Below are 23,749 nucleotides of genomic sequence, written 5' to 3'. Positions count from 1 at the left end.
CTGATGCTGGGAAAGATTGAAGGTGGGAGGAGAAGGGGATGACAGAGGATGAGGTGGTTGGATGGCATCACCGACTCCATGGACATGGGTTTGGGTAAACTCCGGGAGTTGGTGATGGACAGGCAGGCCTGGCGTGCTGCAGTCCCTGGGGTCCCAAAGAGTCGGACATGACTGAGCGACTGAACAACAGCAATGGAGAGAGAGAAAGCATCAGTGCTTGTCAGGGGTTGTGAGAACAGGAGGGATGAACAGGTGGGTGGAGGACAGGAGATTTTAGGGCAGTGGAAATATTCTGCTCTAATGATGGATACCTGCCATTACACATTTGTCCAAACCCACAGAAGACCCAGCAGCAAGCCCAATTCAGCTCAGTCGGTCAGTCGTGTCCGACTCTTTGCGACCCCATGGACTGCAGCACGCCAGGCCTCCCTGTCCATCACCAACTCCCAGAGTTTACTCAAACTCATGTCCATCGAGTCGGTGCTGCCATCCAACCATCTCACCCTCTGTCGTCCCCTTCTCCTCCTGCCCTCAATCTTTCCCAGCATCAGTCTTTTCCAATGAGTCAGGTCTTCCCATCTGGTGGCCAAACTACTGGACAACAGCAACAGTGACCCCTAATGCAAATTATGACTTTGAGTCAAGAATATTGCGTCAAACTTGCTCCATCAATTGTAAGAGACGGTCCAGACTGATGCTTGGTGTCCATCATTGGGGAACTAAGTGTAGGAGGAAGTGGGTATGCAGGAATTCCCAACACTTTCCGAACCTCATGTTTCTACAAACCTACACACGCCCTAAGCAAATAAACTCGACTAACATTAAACAAAAAAATTTAGGGACTTCCCTCGTAGTCCAGGGGTTAAGACGGCAAGCTTCCCACACAGCGGGCTCGGGTTCCGTCGCTGGTTGGGGAACTAAGATCTCACATGCCACACAATTTGGGCAAAAATATAAAAATTTAAAAACTAAAGTAAAAAAAAAAAAAAACAAAAAAAAACTACCAAGGTACCGTCCTCTATCCCCCACAAAGCCACACTCTGGAAAACACCTCATCGCCCAGCTGGGTTTGGGGTGGCAGCTGTGGATGTGCCCACTGTTTCCCCAGCAGTGGTTTTAGGCTGTGCTTTGCTGGTGGCTCAGGTGGTGAACAACCCGCCTGCCAACGCAGAAGACTCGATTTCGATTCCTGGGCCGCGAAGATCCCCCTGCAGGAGGGCGCGGCAACCCGCCCCAGAGGAGTCTGGCAGGGCTCCGGTCCACGGGGCCACCAGGAATCATACCTGGCTGCTTTGGGTCGTGCTGATTCCTTTCCAGTATTGCTCTCACTTGTAATGTGCCTTTCCATTCATCTACAGTGCAAATCTCCATTTGTCTCGAGCTGAGTTCTTGCAGACTCCCTCCTCACCTTTTTGGGCTCCCGGGAATCCCATCCTTTGCAAATCTCCATTTGTCTCGAGCCGAGTTCTTGCAGACCCCCTCCTCACCTTTTTGTGCTCCCAGGAATCCCATCCTTTGACCTCTGTATCTTTTCCCCAAGGGCTCCCCCTCTCTGTCTCCATTTTACTGGGCACGGTCGTATTTTCCATCATGTCCTTGGGTTTATGGAGTCTACCGGTCTCAAGCTGGCTTCTGTCTCTTGGGGAGTTCCTTTCCTGGCGGTTGCCGTGACAAATGACAAGGTTTTTTGTTTTTCCTCCTCGCCTGTTTCCCCCCATCTCTCCCTTCTTTCTCTCCCCTTCCTGCATCCCTGCATCGCTCCTGTCTCCTTCCATCTTCCCTTCCTCACTCTGGTCTTCACACACCGTCCCTCCACTCAGCAGCAGCTCCGCTCCGAGGACCTTGCATCTCGGACGCAAGTCCAATTCAGGGCCTTCAGGCTCCAGACCCCACCCAGGGGGCTTCATCCACCCTCCCCTGAGGCTCTCGGACCCCCTTGTGGGACCCACCAACCCGCAGACCGCCGGCCCGCGTTCTCCACGGCATCCCATTCTTGGCCCGCCTCTCCCTCTGGCAACACAGGTGTCTACACAGGGCAGAAACTCCTGGCTCCCGTGCGCGTCTCCACCAGCAAAGACCCCCCACGTCCCCACACCCCAGCTGCCCTCGCACACCCACTCCCCCTGGGTCATGTCTCAGAGACCCGTTCATGACAGTCGTGCTCTGCTGACCCTGCGCAAACTCCACACCAGCACCTCCCTGCTTAGTCGCTCAGTCATATCTGACTCTGTGACTCCGTGGACTGCAGCCCGCCAGGCTCCTCTGTCTGTGGGATTCTCCAGGCCAGAACACTAGAGTGGGTTTCATGCCCTCCTCCAGGGCATCTTCCCGACCCAGGGATCGAACCTACGGCGTTTCCTGCACCTTCTGCCTCGCAGGCAGATTTTTTTTGTTTGTTTCAAACCACTGAGCTACCCGAGAAGCTCCCCCCCACCCCGTGACACCCCCAGCATCTCTGCTAACGAGTCCCCTGGGCCTCCTACATTTAATCCTCTTCCGCCTTCTCTTCTCAGACTCACTCAGACCGTCTGCATTTTCACCAGGTCCTCCCGGCCGGATGCCAAGCATGGAGGACCACAAACACCCTCCCTCCTTAAGGACAGGGACACCTGCCCGTCAGCACACCCGGGGACAAGCACCCAGCCTCAGATTCCTGCCCACCCACGTTCAACCTCGTCCCCTCAGGGAACCTCACTTGCCATCACAGAGGGGAACCAAAACCAAACAACCCACCAGACCGGTTCCAACTTTCCCATCTGACTGTCATCTCCTGTTCCACTGCTCCAGGGACCGTCCCCCCGAGACCCTGCCCCATGCAGACTTTGTCTTTCTCGGGGGCCTGCTGTCTGATCCCCACCTGTGGGGGAGGCTGCTTCCTGCAGCAGGGAGGGGGTGTGCTTGCCTGCCCGCGGCACCCCGGAACCTCTCCGAGAGGACCTTCCTCAATCCACACACCCCCACGGCTCTTGGTGCCTTGCCTGGATTTTCACATCTGCAATTTGCGAAATGTCTGCGGTCTGAGCTTTGCTTAACGGGAGACGAGGGGGATAGGCCGTGGGTGCAGGGCGGGGTGGGGGAGGAACCGCAGCCTGACCCGTCTCCCCACCTCCTCGGTGAGGGCAGCACCTGTCTTACCAAGCTCCCTGAGTCCAGCTTTCTCCTCCACGGGGCATACCGTCGTGCCGGCCTCCGGGTGGTGGTGCGGGGTAGACACGCAGAGGGGGTAGCAAAGTGCCCCCCAACCCACCAGACTCATCAACACCCTTCACCCCAACTTCCCCACTAACTTGTGCACTGAACTCCCGCCGGCTTCCTGCTCATCGTGATGGAGCAAAAACCAGAAACTGCTGTAACCTTGACCGAAAAAAGAGTTCTCATATACCACAAAGGGACACAGAAACCCATCCCCAAAAGTTGCTCGCTTTAAATCATCAGTTCATCGGAGACGCTGGCTCTTGGTCAAGGACTATGAGAAAATCTCCAAAGGAGACTCTGCAATGGGTGTGATGTATCGTAGCACTGGAAAAGGCTCTTGAGAGTCCCTTGGACTGCAAGGAGATCCAACCAGTCCATCCTAAAGGAAATCAGTCCTGACTGTTCACTGGACGGACTGATGCTGAAGCTGGAGCTCCAATCCTTTGGCCACCTGATGCGAAGAACTGACTCACTGGAAAAGACCCTGATGCTGGGAAAGATTGAAGGCAGAGGGGGAAGGGGGCAAGAGAGGATGAGATGGTTGGATGGCCTCACCGACTCAGTGGACATGAGTTTCAGCAAGCTCCGGGAGTTGGTGATGGACAGAGAGGCCTGGCATGCAGTCCATGGGGTCGGAAAGAGTCAGACACGACTGAGCGACTGAATAACAACATGATGTATCTTATTCAGCCAATCCCTGATTTAATTGTCACTTCCATCTTACGAGGCACTTCCAGGAGCCTCACAGAAGTGGTCAGAAGACTGAAATCCACAGAAATCTCATCGCTGTTTCACTTAATTTTGCCCTTTTTTTAAAAAAAAAAAATTCAGGCTAAATTCACACGGGGTGCAACCCTCTGCGCTCAGTCGCTAAGTCGTGTCCAACTCTCTGCAACCCTGTGGACTGTAGCCCGACAGGCTCCTTGGTCCCTGGGGATTCTCCGGGCAAAGAACACTGGAGTGGGTTGCCACTTCCTTCTCCAGGGGATCTTCCGGAACCGGGGAGGGAACCCGTGTCTCCTCCGTCGGCAGAAGGATTCTTTACCACTGAGCCACCAGGGAAGCCCCCTTGTACAACTCAGAGACACTCAGCACATCCACAAAGCCTGGCTGCAGAACCTTCCCGTCTCCCCAAGGGAGACCTGTCCCCCTGAGCCGACAGCCTCCACCTCTGGTCCCCCAGCCCCCCCAAGCACGAACCCACTTTCTGCCTCCGTGGACTCGCCTGTGCGGCTTTGCTTCCTGTACATGGAATCGAGTCACCCCTTGCTTTTTTATGCCCGCTTTCTCTTCTTGTTTTGGTAACCACCAGGCCGCGCTTTCTTTCCCCATTTAAAGATTTCAGTTTTACAACCCTGTAGGAGGGCCCGACACCGTCTTTCAGATTCAGGACACGCCCTGGAGGGGGCTGGGTAACCGGGAGGCCAGTCCAAGGGGGACCCTTGCACGACCTTGCGCGTGGAGCTCACCCTGCTTTTGGGCGAGCCAGGGAGAGCGTGAGTGAAAGTCGCTCAGTCGTGTCTGACTCTGCGACCCCGTGGACTATACATATACAGCCCATGGGATTCTCCAGGCCAGAATACTGGAGTGGGTAGCCTATCCCTTCTCCAGCGGATCGTCCCGACCCAGGACTCGAACCAGGGTCTCCTGCATTGCAGGCAGGTTCTTTACAAACTGAGCCACACAAAACGCCATGCCAGCGTCCCAGGCAGCACCCGTAACCGCGACGGGCCCCCATCACTGCAGCACACACAGCTCGCAAACCCAAGTCTCGTTCCAATCCCGACAGGCACGGGCTGGCCCGGGGAACTCCGAAATCTTTCACCCCAACCTGGCCAAGTCCCCGGGGGCGCATTCGGACCTGAGAACGCTGCGCCCACACGCCACCCCTCATCCATCACCCTGTCTGCCTGGGCGCCCTGCATCCGAAAGGCTTCCCAGGCGGTGCAAACATTACAGACTCCGCCTGCCCGTGCAGGAGACCCAGGTTGACGCCTGGGTCAGGAAGATGCCCTGGAGGATGGCATGGCCACCCACTCCAGAGAATCCCCTGGAGAATCCTGGAGAAGCTTGGGAGGGAGCTACAGTCCACGGGGTCGCAGAGTCGGACACACGACTCAAGTAACTTAGCAGATAGAGTAGCACGTTTGTTCTGACCCACCTGGAGCACCCACCGTCAACGGCAGCAACAGAAGCAGAGAAGTGGCACTTTCAAGGACCCCGGGGGTCAGGGGGGACCGGGTTACACCCCTCCCCTCCGACACACACGCCCCACGCTCCGGTCTGCCAACCTGCGTTCCCCATCGCTCTCCTGCCAGGCTTCCACGTCTGACCGCCCCGACGCCTCTCTTTCTCACCCGACAGTGATGGCCCGTGGACGGCACGACCAGACGCCGTCAGCTGGGTTCCTGTTTTCTTCTCCTCGATTCCCTCCCCTTGCCACGCCTGCCACGAGGAGGAACTGGGATAGGCGGGTCCTCTGGCCTCCACACCCCCGCCCATCACTCGCGTGGAGAAGGTCGTCTTCTTAGAGTTGGACCAAACGCTTCACCACATCTTCTCAGGTCAGGGACCAGGTGGCCTGTTCTCACTGACCTTTTCTTTTTTTTGATGTTTTGACCATGCGGTTGTTTTCCGTAGCTGTGGGACACAAGATTCTCACTGCAGTGGCTTCTCTTGCGCAGCGTGGGCTCCAGGGCCCCCAGGTTTCAGCAGCTGTGACGCACGGGCTCAGTTGCTCCATGGAACGTGGAATTTTTTTTCCCCGATGGGGTATCAAACCCCTGTCTGCTGCACTGGTGGGAGGGTTCTTTACCACTGAACCCACCTCAGCAACCATTTTCATCACAGATGTGGAGAGGGTCATCTTCCCAGGAACTGGACCAGAAGGTTCCCCAAGTCTACTCACATCCGGTACCAGCTTGGTACCCTTATCTCAGTTCAGTTCAGTCGTTGTCATGTTTGCGACCCCATGGACCGCAGCACGCCAGGCCTCCCTGTCCATCACCAACTCCCGGAGTTTGCTCAAACGCACGTCCATCGAGTTGGTGATGCCATGCAGCCATCTCATCCTCTGTCGTCCCCTTCTCCTCCCGCCTTCGATCTTTCCCAGCATCAGGGTCTTTTCAAACGAGTCAGCACTTCACATCAGGTGGCCAAAGGATTGGAGCTTCAGCATAAGTATGCGTGTATCCCCTCGTTATTGGATTTCCTTCCCATTTAGGTTATCACAGAGCCCTGAGTAGAGTCCCCTGTGCTGTAAAGCAGGTTCTGACTCATTATCTACTATACACATAGTATCAATACGCATACTCTCGATTTATTGTATATGTAAACATGTATAAGGATCTGTTAGCTACATAGTATCAGTATCAAGATGGGCTTCCCGGGTGGCGCTAGTGGTAAAAAATCTGCCTGCCAACGCAGGAGAAGTTAAGAGACACAAGCTTGATCTCTGTGTCAGGAACATGCCCTGGAGGAGGGCATGGCAACCCACTCCAGTATTCTTGCCTGGGAGAATCCCACGGACAGAGGAGCCTGGCGGGCTACAGTCCGTGGAGTCACACAGAGTCAGATACGACTGCAGCGACTTAGCAGGCACGCCTCAACTGTGTATACGTGCCAATCTCAATTTCCCAACTCGTCCCACCCCCTCCTTCCCTGCTCAGAGTCCGTGCGTCTATTTCTGCTTCGCAAGTACGGGCATCTCTGCCATTTTTCTAGATTCCTCATAAACCTGTCAAGACGCGACAGTTGTGTTTCTCGTCCTGACTCCCTCCTTCAGTCTGTGTGACTGAAGGTCCCACAGAGACCTGCCCTCTAGGTCCAGTTTTCACCTTCTGTGATTTTTCTCGTCTTCATCGCCCTGGCGTGTTCCCAGACCAGCTCAGACCTCCCAGCAGGGTGTGCAGACAAGGCGAACAAGAGTAAAGGAGATGGCGCCTGGTCCTGGGTGGCGCCAAGAGTCCTTCAGGACAGTGTGCAGAGAGCTTGCAAGGCGGGGCAGAGGGCCTGGGGGACAGAGTCCTCCACAGGGACCACCGACTTACAGGTGGCCAGTGGACGGTCCCTTTAACACAGCCCACGCGTGTTCCCATCTTCACTGTCTCTATTTGAGGCTTGGGTTTTTTTTCTTTCCCTCCCCACCACACAGAATACCTTTTACCCTTTATTAAAGGTTAACTGTGAGATTCCGTAAAAACTGGAAATAGAACTGCCATATGACCCAGCAATCATGCCCACTGCTCGGCATACACACCGAGGAAACCAGAATTGAAAGAGACACGTGTACCCCAATGTTCATCCCAGCACTGTTTACAATAGCCAGGACATGGAAGCAACCTAGATGTCCATCGGCAGACGAATGGATAAGAAAGCAGTGGTACATATACACAATGGAACATTACCCAGACATTAAAAAGAATACATTTGAATCAGTTCTAATGAGGTGGATGAAACTGGAGCCTATTATACAGAGTGAAGTAAGCCAGAAAGAAAAACACCAATACAGTATACTAATGCATATATATGGAATTTAGAAAGATGGTAACAATAACCCTGTATATGAGACAGCAAAAGAGACACTGATGTATAGAACAGTCTTTTGGACTCTGTGGGAGAGGGAGAGGGTGGGATGATTTGGGAGAATGGCATTGAAATATGTATAATATCATATGTGAAACGAGTTGCTAGTCCAGGTTCGATGCACGATACTGGATGCTTGGGGCTAGTGCACTGGGATGACCAGAGGGATGGTATGGGGAGGGAGGAGGGAGGAGGGTTCAGGATGGGGAACACATGTATACCTGTGGCAGATTCATTTTGATATATGGCAAAACCAATACAATATTGTAATTAGCCTCCAATTTAAAAAAATTAAAGACTTAGTAACAGAGCAACAACAAAAATGGACATATTTCCATCTTTCAGATGCTACTGCAGATAGAATTGTTTTCTGAATTTCTTTTTTTGGACGGTTCCCCGCACTTGGGTCTTTGTGCCTGAATCTTATACCCTGCTGCCAGGCCAAATCTGGGTACTAGTTCTAAGATTTTTTTTTTAGTGGATTCTCATCAAGATTTTCCTTCCGTAACAGCCGTCTGCAGATGGGATATGGTTTTACTTCTCTTTTCTGATCTGCATGTTAAAAAAAAATTTTTTTTCATTGAAGTAGAGTTCATATACAGGGTTGGGTTAGTTTAAGGTGTACGGCAAAGTGATTCACTTATACACGTGTGTGTGTGTGCGTGAAAGCACGCTAACTTTCTCAGTCGTGTCTGACTCTTTGCGACCCCCTGGACTGTAGCCTGCCAGGCTCCTCTGTCCCTGGGATTCTCCAGGCAGGAACACTGGAGTGGGTTGCCACGCCCTCCTCCAGGGGGTCTTCCCCACCCAGGGATCGAACCCGAGTCTCTTATGTCTCCTGTATCAGCAGGTGGGTTTTTTTCCACTAAAGTACCTGGGAAGCACTGGGTACTACACGCAAAACTTTGTAATGACCTATAATGGAAAAGAATCTAAAAAAGAATATATATATGTGAATCCGAACGAAAGTACAGTACCCTGTATTACACAGTAGATCCTTGTTGGTTATTGCATATTTTTTAAAACGATAAAATTTTAATCCATTTATATTTTTAAATTTGCTTACATTGTAATACATCTTTTGTCTAACTGGCCTTGGCTTCTGCTCCACACCCCGTAGTGCACAGGACTCCTCACGTCAGAGACTCGTCCAGCCCTGCGTGTCAGCAGTGCTGAGGCTGAGGATCCCTGAGCAGGCACGACAGTCTGTTGTCTAACGATTTCTCCGTCTGTTTTTCTATCCATCTCCATTCTCTATGATTAGCATAATTATGCTATCATCTACCTATTATGCATCATGTATATGTACGTATCCATTCATCCATCCATCCATCTACCTACCGATCCATCCATCCATCCACTCATCCATTCATCCATGTACCCATCCATCCATCCATCCATACATATATACAAGTATCTATCTGTCCATTCATTCATCCATCTATCTACCAATCCATCCACCCATCCATCCATCCATCCACCCATCCAGCCAGCCCTCTATCCCTCCATCCATCTGTCTATCATCCATCCACCCATCCATCTATCCATCCACTGATAAATCTATCCATCCATCCATACATACATACATGTATCCATCCATCCATGTATCTATCCATACTTCTATCTATCCATCCATCTATCCAACTATCCATCCATCTATCTATTCATTCATCCATCTATCTACCGATCCACCCATGTATCTCTATCCATGATCCATCTACCCATCCATCCATCTATCCATCATCCGTCTCATCTATCCATCCATCTATCCATCCATCATCCATCCATCCATCATCCATCCATCAATGCATCCATCCATCCATCATCCATATGTCCATCCATCCAACCATCTATCCATCCACCCATCATCCATCCACCCATCATCTATCCATCATCCATCCGTCCATCATCATCTATCTCATCCATCCATCCATCAACCCACTCATCCATCCATCTATCCATCCATCCATCTATCCATCCGTCTATCCATCCATCCACCCATCCATCTATCTATCCACTGATACATCTATCTATCCATCCACCTATCCATCCATCTGTCCGTCCATCCATCTATCCATCCATCCACCCATCCATCCACGTATGCACCTCTGGCTGTGGTTCACGGACTGGGAGGACTTTACCCTCCTAGGGGAAATATAACAACGTCTGGAGACATTGTGGCTGTAACAGTGATGGGGTCAGGGGGTCCCCCTGGCGTGCGGTGGGGGGAGCCCAGGGACACTCCTCCACACCCCACACAGGGCCCAGGACGCCCCCCATCAGAGACTCGTCCAGCCCCGGACGCCTGGCGGCTGAGGCTGACCAGCTCGTGCAGGCACTTGCTGACAGCATCTCTGTGCCCCTTCTGCTGACACAGGCTCCTCCCCACCCCCTCACCCGCCAGAATCCCACATTTCCGCCCTTCCCAGACTCTCCTCCGGGTCAGAGAGGAAAAGGAGTCATGGGCAAGAGGGGTCATCATTGCCTCTTCCAGAGAAAAACAGAGGTGTGGGCCGCAGGATCTCAGTGAGCCAGCGTTTGGGGGGAGGGTGGAGCCCACTAAGTTAAAACATCGATTTTCCCAGAAAGGAAACCAGATACGAGGAGACACATTTCCTAACAAACTCACAGTTTCTCAACTTCCTGATGGGCTGAGCCGGGCCTCACGCTCAAGGCGGGGGCGGGCGGGGTTCGGCAAGAGCGCCTTCACTTCCTCCCAGACTCCAGGACAAAGATCTTCAGGCAGCAGGAAGGCCGCGCTGGTATTGTTTTCTTTTCTTTAAGTTTCATTTTATCTATTATTATTATTGGCCATACAGGAGGACTGCGAGATCTTAGTCCCCCGACCAGGAATGGAACCTGTAACCCCTCACCCCCTAAAGTGGAAGCTTGTAGGCTTAACCAGTGGATCGCCAGGGAAGTCCCCATTTTAGTGTTTTTTAATTGGAGTGTCAAAGTGAAGTGAAAATATCAGTCGCGTCCAACTCTCTGCAACCTCGTGGACTGTAGGCCCCTGCCAGGCTCCTCTGTCCAAGCAGCAGTAGCAGCAGTGTGACTCTGTGAATATCCAACTCCTAATCTATCCCTTCCCCTTCATTCTCTTTTGGCAACCACAGGAAGTGAAGGTGTTAGCCACTCAGTCGTGTCTGACCCTTTGCGACCCCATGCCCTGTAGCCCACCAGGCCCCTCTGTCCACTGGAGTGGGTGGCCATTTCCTTCTCCAGGGGATCTTCCCGATTCAGCGATCCAACCTGGGTTTCCCGCATCGGAGGCAGACTATTTACCATCTGAGCTACCAGGGAAGCCCAACTGAAGTATAGTTGACTACTGATACTGTATTAGTTTTAGCTGTACAGCAAAGTGATTCAGTAACATATATATATACACACACATGTATTTTTTTCAGATTCATTTCCACTATAGGTTATTACATGATGGTGAATAGAGTTCCCTGTGCTATAGAGTAGGCCCTTATAGTTTATTTATTTCATACATAGTGGTGTGAATCTGTGAATATCCAACTCCTAATCTATCACTGCAGATGGTGACTGCAGCCATGTAATTAAAAGACTCTTACTCCTTGGAAGGAAAGTTATGACCAACCTAGATAGCATATTCAAAAGCAGAGACATTACTTTGCCAACAAAGGTCCGTCTAGTCAAGGCTATGGTTTTTCCAGTGGTCATGTATGGATGTGAGAGTTGGACTGTGAAGAAGGCTAAGTGCCGAAGAATTGATGCTTTTGAACTGTGGTGTTGGAGAAGACTCTAGCGAGTCCCTTGGACTGCAAGGAGACTCAACCAGTCCATCCTAAAGGAGACCAGTCCTGGGATTTCTTTGGAAGGAATGATGCTGAAGCTGAAACTCCAGTACTTTGGCCACCTCATACGAAGAGTTGACTCATTGGAAAAGACTCTGATGCTGGGAGGGATTGGGGGCAGGAGGAGAAGGGGACAACAGGATGAGATGGCTGGATGGCATCACTGACTCGATGGACGTGAGTCTGAGTGAACTCCGGGAGTTGGTGATGGACAGGGAGGCCTGGCGTGCTGTGATTCATGGGGTCGCAAACAGTCAGACACGACTGAGCAACTGAACTGAATCTATCCCTTCCCTTCATTCTCTTTTGGCAACCACAGGAAATGAAGGTGTTAGCCACTCAGTCATATCTGACCCTTTGCGACCCCATGGACTGTAGCTCACCGGGCTCCTCTGTCCATGGGATTCTCCTGGCCAGAATCCTGGACTGGGTTGCCATGCACTCCTCCAGGGGATCTTCCCGACCCAGGGATGGAACCCAGGTCTCCCATATTGCAGGCAGATTCTTTACCATCTGAGCCACCAAGGAAGCCCTAAGTTGGCAAGCATAAGGTTTTTTTTTTAAGTCTGTGAGCCTGTTTCTGTTTCATAAATAAATTTATTTGTATCATTTTTTTTAGATGCCACATATAAGCAACAGCATATGATATCTGTCTTTGACTTACTTCACTCGGTATGATAACCTCTAGGTCCATCCCTCATGCTGAAAATGGCCCTATTCCATTCTTTTTTATGGTTGAGGAGTATTCCCAGGTGGCTCAGCGGTAAAGAATCTGCCTGCCAATGTGGCAGACCCAAGTTTGATCCCTGGGTTGGGAAGATCCCCCCTGGAGAAGGGACTGGCAACCCACTCCAGGATTCTTGCCTGGAGAATCCCATGGACGGAGGAGCCTGGAGGGCTGCAGTCCTTGGGGTTGCAGAGTCGGACACGACCGAGCTACTGAACAAGAACGACAACCACTCGGAAGCAACCTTGGAGTCCATCGACTGATGGGTAGATGCAGAAGACGTGGTCCATATATACAATGGAGTATTAACTCAGCCGTGAAAAAGAACGAAACGATGCCACTGGCAGCAATACGGATGTAACCAGACATGATGAAAGTAGTGGACTAAGTCAGACAGAAGAAGACCAATGTCGTATGATATAGCTTATATGTGGAATAAAAAAAGAGGGTGAGAGACAAACGAACTCATCTCCAAAGCAGAAAGAGACTCAGACATACAGAACAGACTTGTGGTCGGCCAAGGGTTGATAAACTGGGAGTCTGGAGTTAACAGATACGCACTGCTATATGCAAAATAGATACAACAGAAGGACCTACTGTGCAGCACAGGAAGCCATACTCAATGCTGCTGCTGCTGCTGCTGCTAAGTCGCTTCAGTCGTGTCCGACTCTGTGCGACCCCATAGACGGCAGCCCAACAGGCTCCCCCGTCCCTGGGATTCTCCAGGCAAGAACACTGGAGTGGGCTGCCATTTTCTTCTCCAATGCATGAAAGTGAAAAGTCAAAGGCAAGTCACTCAGTCGTGTCCGACTCTTAGCGACCCCACGGACTGCAGCCCACCAGGCTCCTCCGTCCATGGGATTTTCCAGGCAAGAGTACTGGAGTGGGGTGCCATTGCCTTCTCCGCCATACTCAATACCTTATATAAAATATATAGAAGCAGTGATTTACTATATAGCACAGGGAACAATATTAAAATCTTGTAACAACGTTTAAGAGAAGTCACTCAGTCGTGTCTGACTCTTTGCAACCCCATGGAATGTAGCCCACCAGGCTCCTCCATCCATGGGATTCTCTAGGCAAGAGTACTGGAGTGGGTTGCCATTTCCTTTTCCAGGGGATCTTCCCAACCCAGGGATCGAACCTGGGTCTCCTACGTTGCAGGCAGATTCCGGGAGCCAGCGTGAGGAACTCCGCCCGTGGCAAAGGTCATGAGGAAGGAGGCTCGACATACGTAAAGGCAGGATCGAGCCTCAGGAGTCCCCCTGGAAATTCTCGAGCATCTACCCCCAAAACCAGAGTCTGCCGACTTTACTGCTTTGTGCTCTCACCTACACCTCTGACTTTACGGGGGGCTGTCCCCCACCACCTCTCTCTGAAAAAGAGTTAACTTACAGCTCCAGTTAATAATAATTCCTGGGCGTGACAGGAGTGTATCAACCTACAAACTCCTCTGAAGGTTCTCTAGCCTGCCTGACAGGTTTGTCTAGCCACATGTGATTGTTCACAGCCTCCCAACCGTGAGAGGCACGAGATGCTTTAAACCTTCTAAAAACAGGTTCTTCAGGGAAGTTAGAAAACTATTAGTATAGTATAGTGGGCTGATTAGAAATTGTACTGGTGAAGGGTTTTTTCATTTGTTGAGCCAATGTTTGCTGCTAAGTCTCCACATCCCCTGCCCTTATACACGTTAATGAATATAACTACATATAGGAGAAATAAGTATTAACCTTTGATATTAATCACGTTAGACCTTAGGCTAAGCAAATTCTTTCCTTAATTAAAACCCACTACACTCTCACCCTATAAGAATGTAACTTTATCTGGCGCCTTCGGAAGGTGGCGTCTGTTTTAAGAATAATCACCCCTGGAGAAATAAGTGTTCTGGTTGACTGACCGATGTCACAAGCCGAGGGTCATAAACTGTCAGCAGGCCCCCTGGCCAGAAGATGATGTAACACCCCTAAGACCTCTGTATACATTTGTATGAAGCACCTGATTTTGATAAAAGTCAGGACTGCTGACCCCGCGTGACTTTTGTATTACATCTCTGTGTATAAAAGCGGACCCTGGAAAATAAAGAATGGGATCGGTTCCTGGAAAGACTGGTCTCCTTATGTCGTTCTTTCTCTCACCTTCTGGGTGAATTCACATCTGGAGCCTGGAGGCTTGTCAAGGCTACTAATTATGCCTGGGCTTCTAAGATCTGACCGGGGAGGCCTTAGTGTCTCCTCTCCTTCAGGAGAATGGGAGGATGCCTGCGGCATACGTAGGTGACGCAAATTTCTGGTCTTGAAATTTTATTGGCTTTCCATGTAAACCAAGTTATTCAGCCTCTTTTCTTCACTGAATTTTCCTACTGAGCTATCCTTATTTAACCACTCTTTACATCTTTAATTACCGCTTAATTGATCTATTGTTTCCTGGTCACCGACGCCATCCCCGCTGCGAATTCCCTGGATCCACCGGGGCTGGACCCCGGCAGGCCGACTCTTTACTGTGTGAGCCACCAAGGAAGCCTATGATGGAAAATAATCTGGAATATTTATATATACATATATATGCTGCTGCTGCTGCTGAGTCGCTTCAGTCGTGTCCGACTCTGTGCGACCCCATAGACGGCAGCCCACCAGGCTCCCCCAACCCTGGGACTCTCCAGGCAAGAACACTGCAGTGGGTTGCCATTTCCTTCTCCAATGCATGAAAGTGAAAAGTGAAAGTGAAGTCGCTCAGTCGTGTCCAACTCTTCGAAACCCCATGGACTGCAGCCCACCAGGCTCCTCCGTCCATGGGATTTTCCAGGCAAGAGTATAGGAGTGGGGTGCCATTGCCTTCTCTGATACATATACATATATGTGCATATATATAATGTTTAAAGTCAGAAGACATAAGTAAGACCTACTCTTAAAAAATTAACACTCAGGCCTTCCCTGGTGGCTCAGTGGTAAAGAAACCGCCTGCCAAAGCAGGGGACATGGGTTCAATCCCTGGTCAGGGAAGATCCTACATGCCCCAGAGCAAGTAAACACACATGCCCCAAGTACTGAATGTGCTCTCTAGAGCCTGGGGGCTGCACCCAGAGAGAAGCTGCACACTGCAACACAGACCCAGCGCGGTCAAAAAATTAAACTAATGCATTAAAAAAAAAAAAAAACCCATCCTCGGAAGCAACCTCAATGTTCATCAACGGAGGAATGGATTAAAGAAGATGCAGTCCATACACACAATGGAATATTACTCAGCCGTGAAAAAGAATGAACTAATGCCCTTTGTAGCTACAGAGGTGGACCTAGAGCGGATCACGCGAAAGGAAGTGAGTCAGACAAAGAAAACCATCACGTGATATCACTTGGATGTGAAATCTAAAAGATGACACAAAATTATCTCTGAAACAGACTCACAGACGTGCAGATTTGCAGATGCAAGTGTGGGGCGGGGGATGGGGTAAATGATGAGATTGGGATGGACGTGTACACAGTACCATACCTAAAATAGATAACCAACAAGCACAGTACGGGGACTTCTATTCAATATCTCCTGTGGTGGTGGTGGTCTAGTCTCTCAGGAGTGTCTGACTCTTTGTGACCCCATGGACTGTAGCCCGCCAGGCTCCTCTGGGATTCTTCAGGCAAGAATACTGGAGTGGGCAGCTTCTCCCTTTTCCAGGGGATCTTCCCCACTCAGGGATCGAACCAGGTCTCCTGCATTGCAGGCAGATTCCTTACCGACTGAAGGATTTACCCTTATAATACAGGGAAATGCGTTCACATCTTGTCATAACGTATGATGGAAAACAATTTGAAAAAAAATACATTATCGATAGAAAGTTGAAGCTCAGTAGACATAAGTAAGAACCATTCTTGGAAAGGGAAGAGTGGGGACTTCCCCGCTGGTCCAGAGGCTTAAACGCTGAGCTCCCAGTGCAGGGGGCCTGGGTTCCATCCATGGTTCAGGGGACTAGACCCCACATGTGGCAACTAAAGAGCAAAGAGCCTGCCTGCCACAGCTAAGGCTTGGCACAGCCAAATGAATACATACCGCAAAAATAAAAAATAGGTAAGAGTCTTGCTTCCTCACCTTCTGCCCTAGTTTGCAGGAAGAACAGAAGAGCCTACACAGACATTAAAGATGACATAAAAACATTACAGAAAACGCAGCGAGCCACCCCCAGGAGAAGACAGAGTCAGAGATCACCTGGAGTAAAACGCTGGGCAGAAGGAAGATGGGGAAGGATGCCCAGGACAGGGGCCACTGCCTAGCTTGTGCTGAGAACCCTCTGGACACATAGTCAGAAACCCCCAAACAATGGCAGGTCCCAGGCGGTCCAGGGGTTACGACTCTTGTGCTTCCACCGCAGTGAGGGGCACAGGTTCAATCCATGGTCGGGGAACTAAGATCCCACAGGCTGCAAAGTGGCCAAAAAAAAAAAAAAAGAGAAAAAGCAATCGCCAAACAAAACCCCCCTGGGACCTGCACCTTCAGTGATAACCAATGGAAAACGTGACCTCCTTGGGGCTTCCCTGGTGGCTCAGTGGTAACGAATCCGCCTGCCGATGCAGGAGACACCGATTCAGGAAACAAAAAGAAAAAAACCCTCATTCCATGAACCCCAGCGAAGCCCGCGCACCCCAACAAAGAGGCTGCACCCCCCCCCCACCACCCCACCCTGCTCGCCTCAACTAGAGAAAAGCCAGCGTGCAGCAGGGAAGACCCAGCCTTAGCCAAACATACACACAGAAATAAAAGGATTAAATGCACAATGCGACCTCCTTACCCGCAGCTCCTGCAGACGCAGAGGCCAGGCCTTAGTCTCGTGCTGGAGGATCACTCCCCGGGAGCCTCCTCGTGGGCACGGCCACCTCTGAGCTGCCCCCCCGGGGAGACAGTCCTGGCCCATCATCTCGTCACCCCGGGGTCTCCCGGGTGTTAGACCGCGGTCCCGGGCCCCCGCCGCCCAGGCTCACATCTCTGCGTCCTCTGTCTCCCCAGCGCCCCGCACCCCCGCTGCCCAGCTCCACTTTCAGTTTCTCTTTGTGGAGTCCAGCTGTCCTGGAGGAAGAAATGGCCCCAAGCCCCAGTATGCCCGCCTGGAACCCCCACCACGGCCAGAGGAGCCCGGCGGGCCCAGTCCACCGGGGTGGGGGGGGGGGGTCACAAAGAGCGGGACGCGACGGAGCACGCATGCGCGCCGGCGCGGGGTTTGCGAGGAGCGCTTCTGACCCCTAGTGGCCGAAACTTCCAGATTCCGTCCTGGCAACAGCCTTCATTGGAAGGACTGATGCTGAAGCTGCAGCTCCAGTACCCTGGCCACCTGATGCGAAGAGCTGACTCATTGGAAGAGACCCTGATGCTGGTAAAGATTGAGGGCAGGAGGAGAAGGGGACAACAGAGGGTGAGATGGCTGGATGGCATCACCGACTCGATGGACATGAGTTTCAGCAAGCTCCGGGAGATGGTGATGGACAGGAGGCCTGGCGTGCTGCCGTCCATGGGGTCACAAAGAGTGGGACACGACTGAGCGGCTGAACAGAAACATTTCTACCCACACCGACTAAACCACCCTCCACCTTCTGACTTAGCAAGCCCTGAGCTGCCCCGAAAGCCTGTGCCCTCAGGTCCCGCCGGGTGGAGCTGGGCAGGGTCTGTTCTTTAAGCTGCTGGGTGAGCGGGGGATGGGGGGTGGTTCGAAGGGGGGGTGGTCTTGGCGCGGTTTGGAAGTTTTCGTCAGTAGGGGTCACTAGCGCTCTCTGCAAGCCCGATCCAGACCAGCTGGCGTCCAAGGAGTTTCGCTGCCCTTGAAAGGGGCCTCCCATCCGCATTGAGTATCAGGAACTCATCCTTGGCCAAGCAGGAGTGTTGTTAAGGCTGGGCGGAAAGAGCGTGGGGTTTCTATGAGCCCACTCACCCAGCTCAGAAGGTAAAGAACCCGCCTGTCAATGCAGGAGACCCGGGTTCGATCCCTGGGTTGGGAAGATCCCCTGGAGGAGGACATGGCAACCTACTCCAGCATTCTTGCCTGGAGAATCCCATGGACAGAGGAGCCTGGTGGGCTACAGTCCATGGGGTCTCAAAGAGTCAGACATGAATCAGCAATATCACCACCTCCCGCTTTTGTGTGAGAGGTATCCATGGGCACAGGGGTCATGCTGGAATGGGGGGGGGCTGGTTCTCAAAAGCGCCCACCCCAAATTCTCCTTTAAATGCAAAAGTTATTCTTCCCTGCTTTGAGAAAGCTCCGAGAGTTGGTGATGGACAGGGAGGCCTGGTGTGCTGCAGTCCACACGGTTGCAAATAGTCAGAGCGACTGAATGGTTCTTCCCAGGGATGTACTTCAGGAGCCAAACCATTGGCTGTTGGGTCCTAGGGTTTCCAACGTCAGCCAGAGACCACCCCCAGCCACCAGGGACCGGTGTGAGACCACCAGATAGTGAAAGTGTTAGTACGGCCGTCGTGTCTGACTGTCTGCGACCCCACGGACTGTAGCCACCCCCAGGCTCCTCTGTCCACGGGATTCTTCAGGCAAGAACACTGGAGTGGGTTGCCATGCCCTCCTCCAGCGGATCTTCCCGACCCAGGGATGGAATATATATTTTTTTTTTTTTTAATTGAAGGATAATGGCTTTACAGAATTTTGCTGTTTTCTGTCAAACATCAACAGAAATCAACCGTAGGTGTACCTGTGTCCCTTCCTGCTTCTATTCACATTTTTTTTTCTTTTTCCCCAGGTGGTTGCAGAACCAGCTCACTCACATTTTTTTTTTTTTTAAATTTAAACAAGAGATTAGCGTGCTTATCTGCCGGGCTTATCTCTATTGTTGCTGCAGTTTCGGAAACCCCCTCCCAGCCCCCGGGCTGTACTCGGAGGGGAGCTTCTGTTCCTGGAAAAAAATTTTTTAAAAAGGTAATTGGTGCGGAGAGGTTAGATGCAGGACAGATTGAGACAGGGGCCTGCGGGAGGGGGCACTGCTCTCTGCCACCAGGAGGTGAGAGGGCATCTGGAAGCGCCTGGCTGTGCCTGGGGTCTGCGTGACCCCCGTGGCCCCAGCTTGATCTCTCCAGGCTTTGATGTGTGTTTCCCGTTGGTGCATCTTGTCCAGGGATTAGGACACGAGTCTGAACAAGCTCCGGGAGCTGGTGATGGACAGGGAGGCCCGGCGTGCTGCAGTCCATGGGGTCGCAGAGTCCACGGGATCGGATACGCCTGAGTGACTGGACTGTGTGTGTCTCTCTCTCTCAAGGATGGGGAGAAGAGAGACGTGTTCAGTGTTCTGGCACTTTCTGCTCAGATCTGTTGTGCCCTGGCAGGTTTAAGGTTACGGAATTTCTGACGACACCCAGGCTCACTCCAGACACACACCCCTACCGCTCACCCCAGCTTTCCACCTGCTGCCGCTGCTAAGTCGCTTCAGTCGTGTCCCGACCCCGTAGACGGCAGCCCACCAGGCCCCACCGTCCCTGGGCGTTCTCCAGACAAGAACACTGGAGTGGGTTGCCATTTCCTCCTCCAATGCATGAAAGTGAAAAGTGAAAGTGAAGTCGCTCAGTCGTGTCCGACTCTTTTCGACCCCATGGACTGCAGCCTACCAGGCTCCTCCGTCCGTGGGATTTTCCACCACTCACCCTAAAAACCCCCATTCACCCTGCATTGGTATGTGATGGATACCAATCTCACTCACCCCACTCACTCCAAATTCCTTTTTGTGGTGTAGTTGCTAAGTCGTGTCTGACTCTCTGCGACCCCATGGACTGTAGCCCAACCAGGCTCCTCTGTCCATGCGATTCTCCAGGCAAGGATACTGGAGTGGATTGCCATGCCCTTCTCCATTCCTTCATCCAGACACCCTGTACTCACTCCAAATGTCCATCATTCATTGCAGAGACTCACCCCTTCCCCATTTGCCCTAAATTTCCATCCATCACCCCCAGAGACCCTCCCTCAGTCACCCCAAATTTCCATCCCTCATTCCTGAAGACCCATAAGATAACCCCAGATTTTTCCCCACTCTGTCCAAAGATGGAAGAAAGACCATCTCCAATTTCTATCAACCACCCAGAGACCCCAGAATCACCCCCGAATTTTGCACCCTTCAGACACAGTCCCCGAGCCTCGATGACGAGTCCCAGGCAGGAGAGACAGGGTCCCTCACGGGGAGGGGGTCTGTGTCAGCAACTCAGCGTCTGCTGGAGCAACCTGCCTCCACCTCAGGGCTTCATTAAACACCCCCGGGGTTTGTAGAGGAGCCTGCTGCGCTACCGTCCACGGGGATGCAAGGAGTTGGACACGACTGAGCGTGTAACCACACACACACACACACACAGGTCGTAGAGGGCCTGCGTGACGGAATCTCTTGATCCGTAAGTGAATTTGGACACCTTTCTAAGGCTTTTGTTGCTGTTTAGTAGCTAAGACGTGTCTAACTCTTGTGCAACCCCGTGGACGGTAGCCCCGCCCGGCTCCTCCGTCCATGGGATTCTGCAGGCAAGGATACAGAAGTGGGTTGCCACGCCCTCCTCCAGGGCATCTTCCCAACCCAGGAATCGAGCCCGGGTTTCTTGCATTGCAGGCAGATTCTTTACCGTCTGAGTCACCAGGGAAGCCCCTGTTTTAGGTACTTCACTCCGGTGAATAACCAAAGCACTTACTGCTTCATTTCTACCATCGTCTGCAGGGAGCTTGAAAGGGGCTGTCAGCGCACTAGCCCTGCAGGGTCCCAGGACCAAGCCAGACAGAGCTGTGTGTAGGTTGGAGGTGGGGTGGGGGCCGCAGTGTGGGGAGCAGATGATGGAGTTTTGGGGCGAAGGGAAGGACACAGTCACCCAATTTTTTTTTCAAGCCTGGAGTTCCAAGGGCTGCCCAGGGAATTCCTGAAAACCCCCTCTCTGAGTGCTTTTAAAGATCACAAAAGCCGGTTTCCCTAAAAGTCAGCCTCAGTCAGGGGCGATTCCCTGGAGGGCTATTTCCTGGGGTAAAATACCACTTTCAGGGTAAAAAATAAAATTCAGGGTCAGGAGGCGGGTGCTTATTTTATAGTTCCCGCACAGCGGGCTGGAATTTCAATCACTGATACACAAGAAAATGGAAATGTATTCCGCAGTATAAATCTCGTGAAGAAGGGCTTATGTTTGTTTGTTTTTTTTTTTTTGGTCTGTGCTTATAATGCTAATGAAGCAGGCAGGAAGGCAGAGGGTAACTGGGCTCTGGAGCTGCTAGGAACGTGCTTCCTGCTGTTGGAGGAATATTGTGGGGGTCCCAGCCGCCAGCTCAGGGAAAAGGAAAGACATACATCACGATCACAGCAACAGCAAAGGAAAAAAAGGGTGACTTTCTGGGAAAAGGAGCGTGAAAGATTCAGGCAGTTTAGACCATCAAACTTTTCACTTGTGGCGGCAGGCCCGACTTCATGTCAACAATTTGGTGACGGGTGTCTTTTTTTTTTCTTTAAATTATAGTCGAGAGTCCCTTTGGACTGCAAAGAGATCAGACCATGTAGTGCTGAAGGAAATCAACCCTGAATATTCATTGGAAGGACTGTAGTGCTGAAGAAATATTCATTGGAAGGACTGATGCTGAAGCTGAAACTCCAATACTCTGGCCACATGATGGGAAGAACTGAGTCCTTAGAAAAGACCCTGATGCTGGGAAAGATTGAAGGCGGGAGGAGAAGGGGACAACAGAGGATGAGATGGCTGGATGGCATCACCGACTCGATGGACATGAGTTTGAGCAAGCTCCGGGAGTGGGTGATGGACAGGGAGGCCTGGCGTGCTGCGGTCCATGGGGTCGCAGAGAGTCGGACACGACTGAGCGACTGAACAACGAGAATGTACTAGATTTACAATGTTGTGTTAATGGCTGCTGGATAACAAAGGGCTTCATATATACATATATATACTGTTTCATATTCTTTTGCTTTGTGGTTTATCATAGGATATCAAATATAGGTCCCTGAGCTCTACAGTAAGAGCTTGTTCTTTCTCCACCATATATATATATCAGTTCAGTTCAGTCGCTCAGTCGTGTCCGACTCTTTGCGACCCCATGAATCACAGCATGCCAGGCCTCCCTGTCCATCACCAACTCCCAGAGTTCACTCAGACTCACGTCCATCGAGTCAGTGATGCCATCCAGCCATCTCATCCTCTGTCGTCCCCTTCTCCTCCTGCCCCCAATCCCTCCCAGCATCAGAGTCTTGTCCAATGAGTCAACTCTTTGCATGAGGTGGCCAAAGACTGGAGTTTCAGCTTTAGCATCATTCCTTCCAAAGAAATCCCAGGGCTGATCTCCTTCAGAATGGACTGGTTGGATCTCCTTGCAGTCCAAGGGACTCTCAAGAGTCTTCTCCAACACCACAGTTCAAAAGCATCAATTCTTCGGGGCTCAGCCTTCTTCACAGTCCAACTCTCACATCCATACATGACCACAGGAAAAACCATAGCCTTGACTAGACGGACCTTTGTTGACAAAGTAATCTCTCTGCTTTTCAGTATGCTATCTAGGTTGGTCATAACTTTCCTTCCAAGGAGTAAGTGTCTTTTAATTTCATGGCTGCAATCACCATCTGCAGTGATTTGGAGCCACCCAAAATAAAGTCTGACACTGTTTCCACTGTTTCCCCATCTATTTCCCATGAAGTGATGGGGCCGGATGCCATTATCTTCATTTTCTGAATGTTGAGGTTTAAGCCAACTTTTTCACTCTCCACTTTCACTTTTGTCAACAGGCTTTTTAGTTCCTCTTCACTTTCTGCCATAAGGGTGGTGTCATCTGCATATCTGAGGTTATTGATATTTCTCCTGGCAAACTTGATCCCAGCTTGTGCTCCCTCCAGCCCAGCGTTTCTCATGATGTACTCTGCATAGAAGTTAAATAAGCAGGCTGACAATATACAGCCTTGACGTCTTCCTTTTCCTATTTGGAACCAGTCTGTTGTTCCATGTCCAGTTCTAACTGTTGCTTCCCGACCTGCATACAGGTTTCTCAGGAGGCAGGTCAGGCATATATTTATATAATATTCTGAGCCGTCCCCTTCTCCAGGGCGTCTTCACGATGCAGGGATGGAACGCAGGTCTCCCGCACTGCAGGTGGATTCTTTACCACCTGAGCCACCAGGGAAGCCTAGGTTTGCAGCTGCCAACCCCAAACTGTCAACACTTTCCTCTCCTGTCTTCCGAGGAGGTGGTATCTTTCAGGAAAGTAGTGGACATCGTGCAGGAAAAGTGAACATGAGCTTGAAGCAGAGCAGCAGCCGGGGACACCTTTCGAAAAGCCTACGGGCTCCCAGATATCCCACTGCCCGGGAACGCGGTCTGAAGCTCCGACAGACAGGCTGCTGCGTTTGACTCTGCTGTATCTTCCTCCCGACTGACCAGCTTTGGGCTCCTGTCTCTGCAACCTCACGAAGGTTCCTGGTGCAATGCCCCG

The 23,749-nt window shown here is 51.5% G+C and overlaps 1 protein-coding gene across 13 annotated transcripts in view; it reads right to left on the bottom strand.

Annotated features, from left to right (window-relative positions):
* Positions 1-17,491, bottom strand: part of CSF2RA (colony stimulating factor 2 receptor subunit alpha) — a 67,131-nt gene extending 49,640 nt beyond the window's left edge. For 3 of the 13 annotated variants that reach the window (XM_059884042.1, XM_059884041.1, XM_059884038.1), the window contains exon 1: positions 5,487-6,151. In XM_059884042.1, coding sequence (XP_059740025.1) covers positions 5,487-5,697 — 211 coding nt within the window. In that variant the 5' untranslated portion in view covers positions 5,698-6,151. The other 10 variants (XR_009493647.1, XR_009493648.1, XM_059884036.1 and 7 more) reach the window with 8 other exon arrangements.
* Positions 17,492-23,749: the final 6,258 nt, after the last annotated feature.

This window comes from Bos taurus, chromosome Y (genome assembly GCF_002263795.3).
Source record: "Bos taurus isolate L1 Dominette 01449 registration number 42190680 breed Hereford chromosome Y, ARS-UCD2.0, whole genome shotgun sequence".
Taxonomy (NCBI): Eukaryota; Metazoa; Chordata; class Mammalia; order Artiodactyla; family Bovidae; genus Bos; species Bos taurus.
This window is presented reverse-complemented; position numbering and strand designations above follow the sequence as displayed.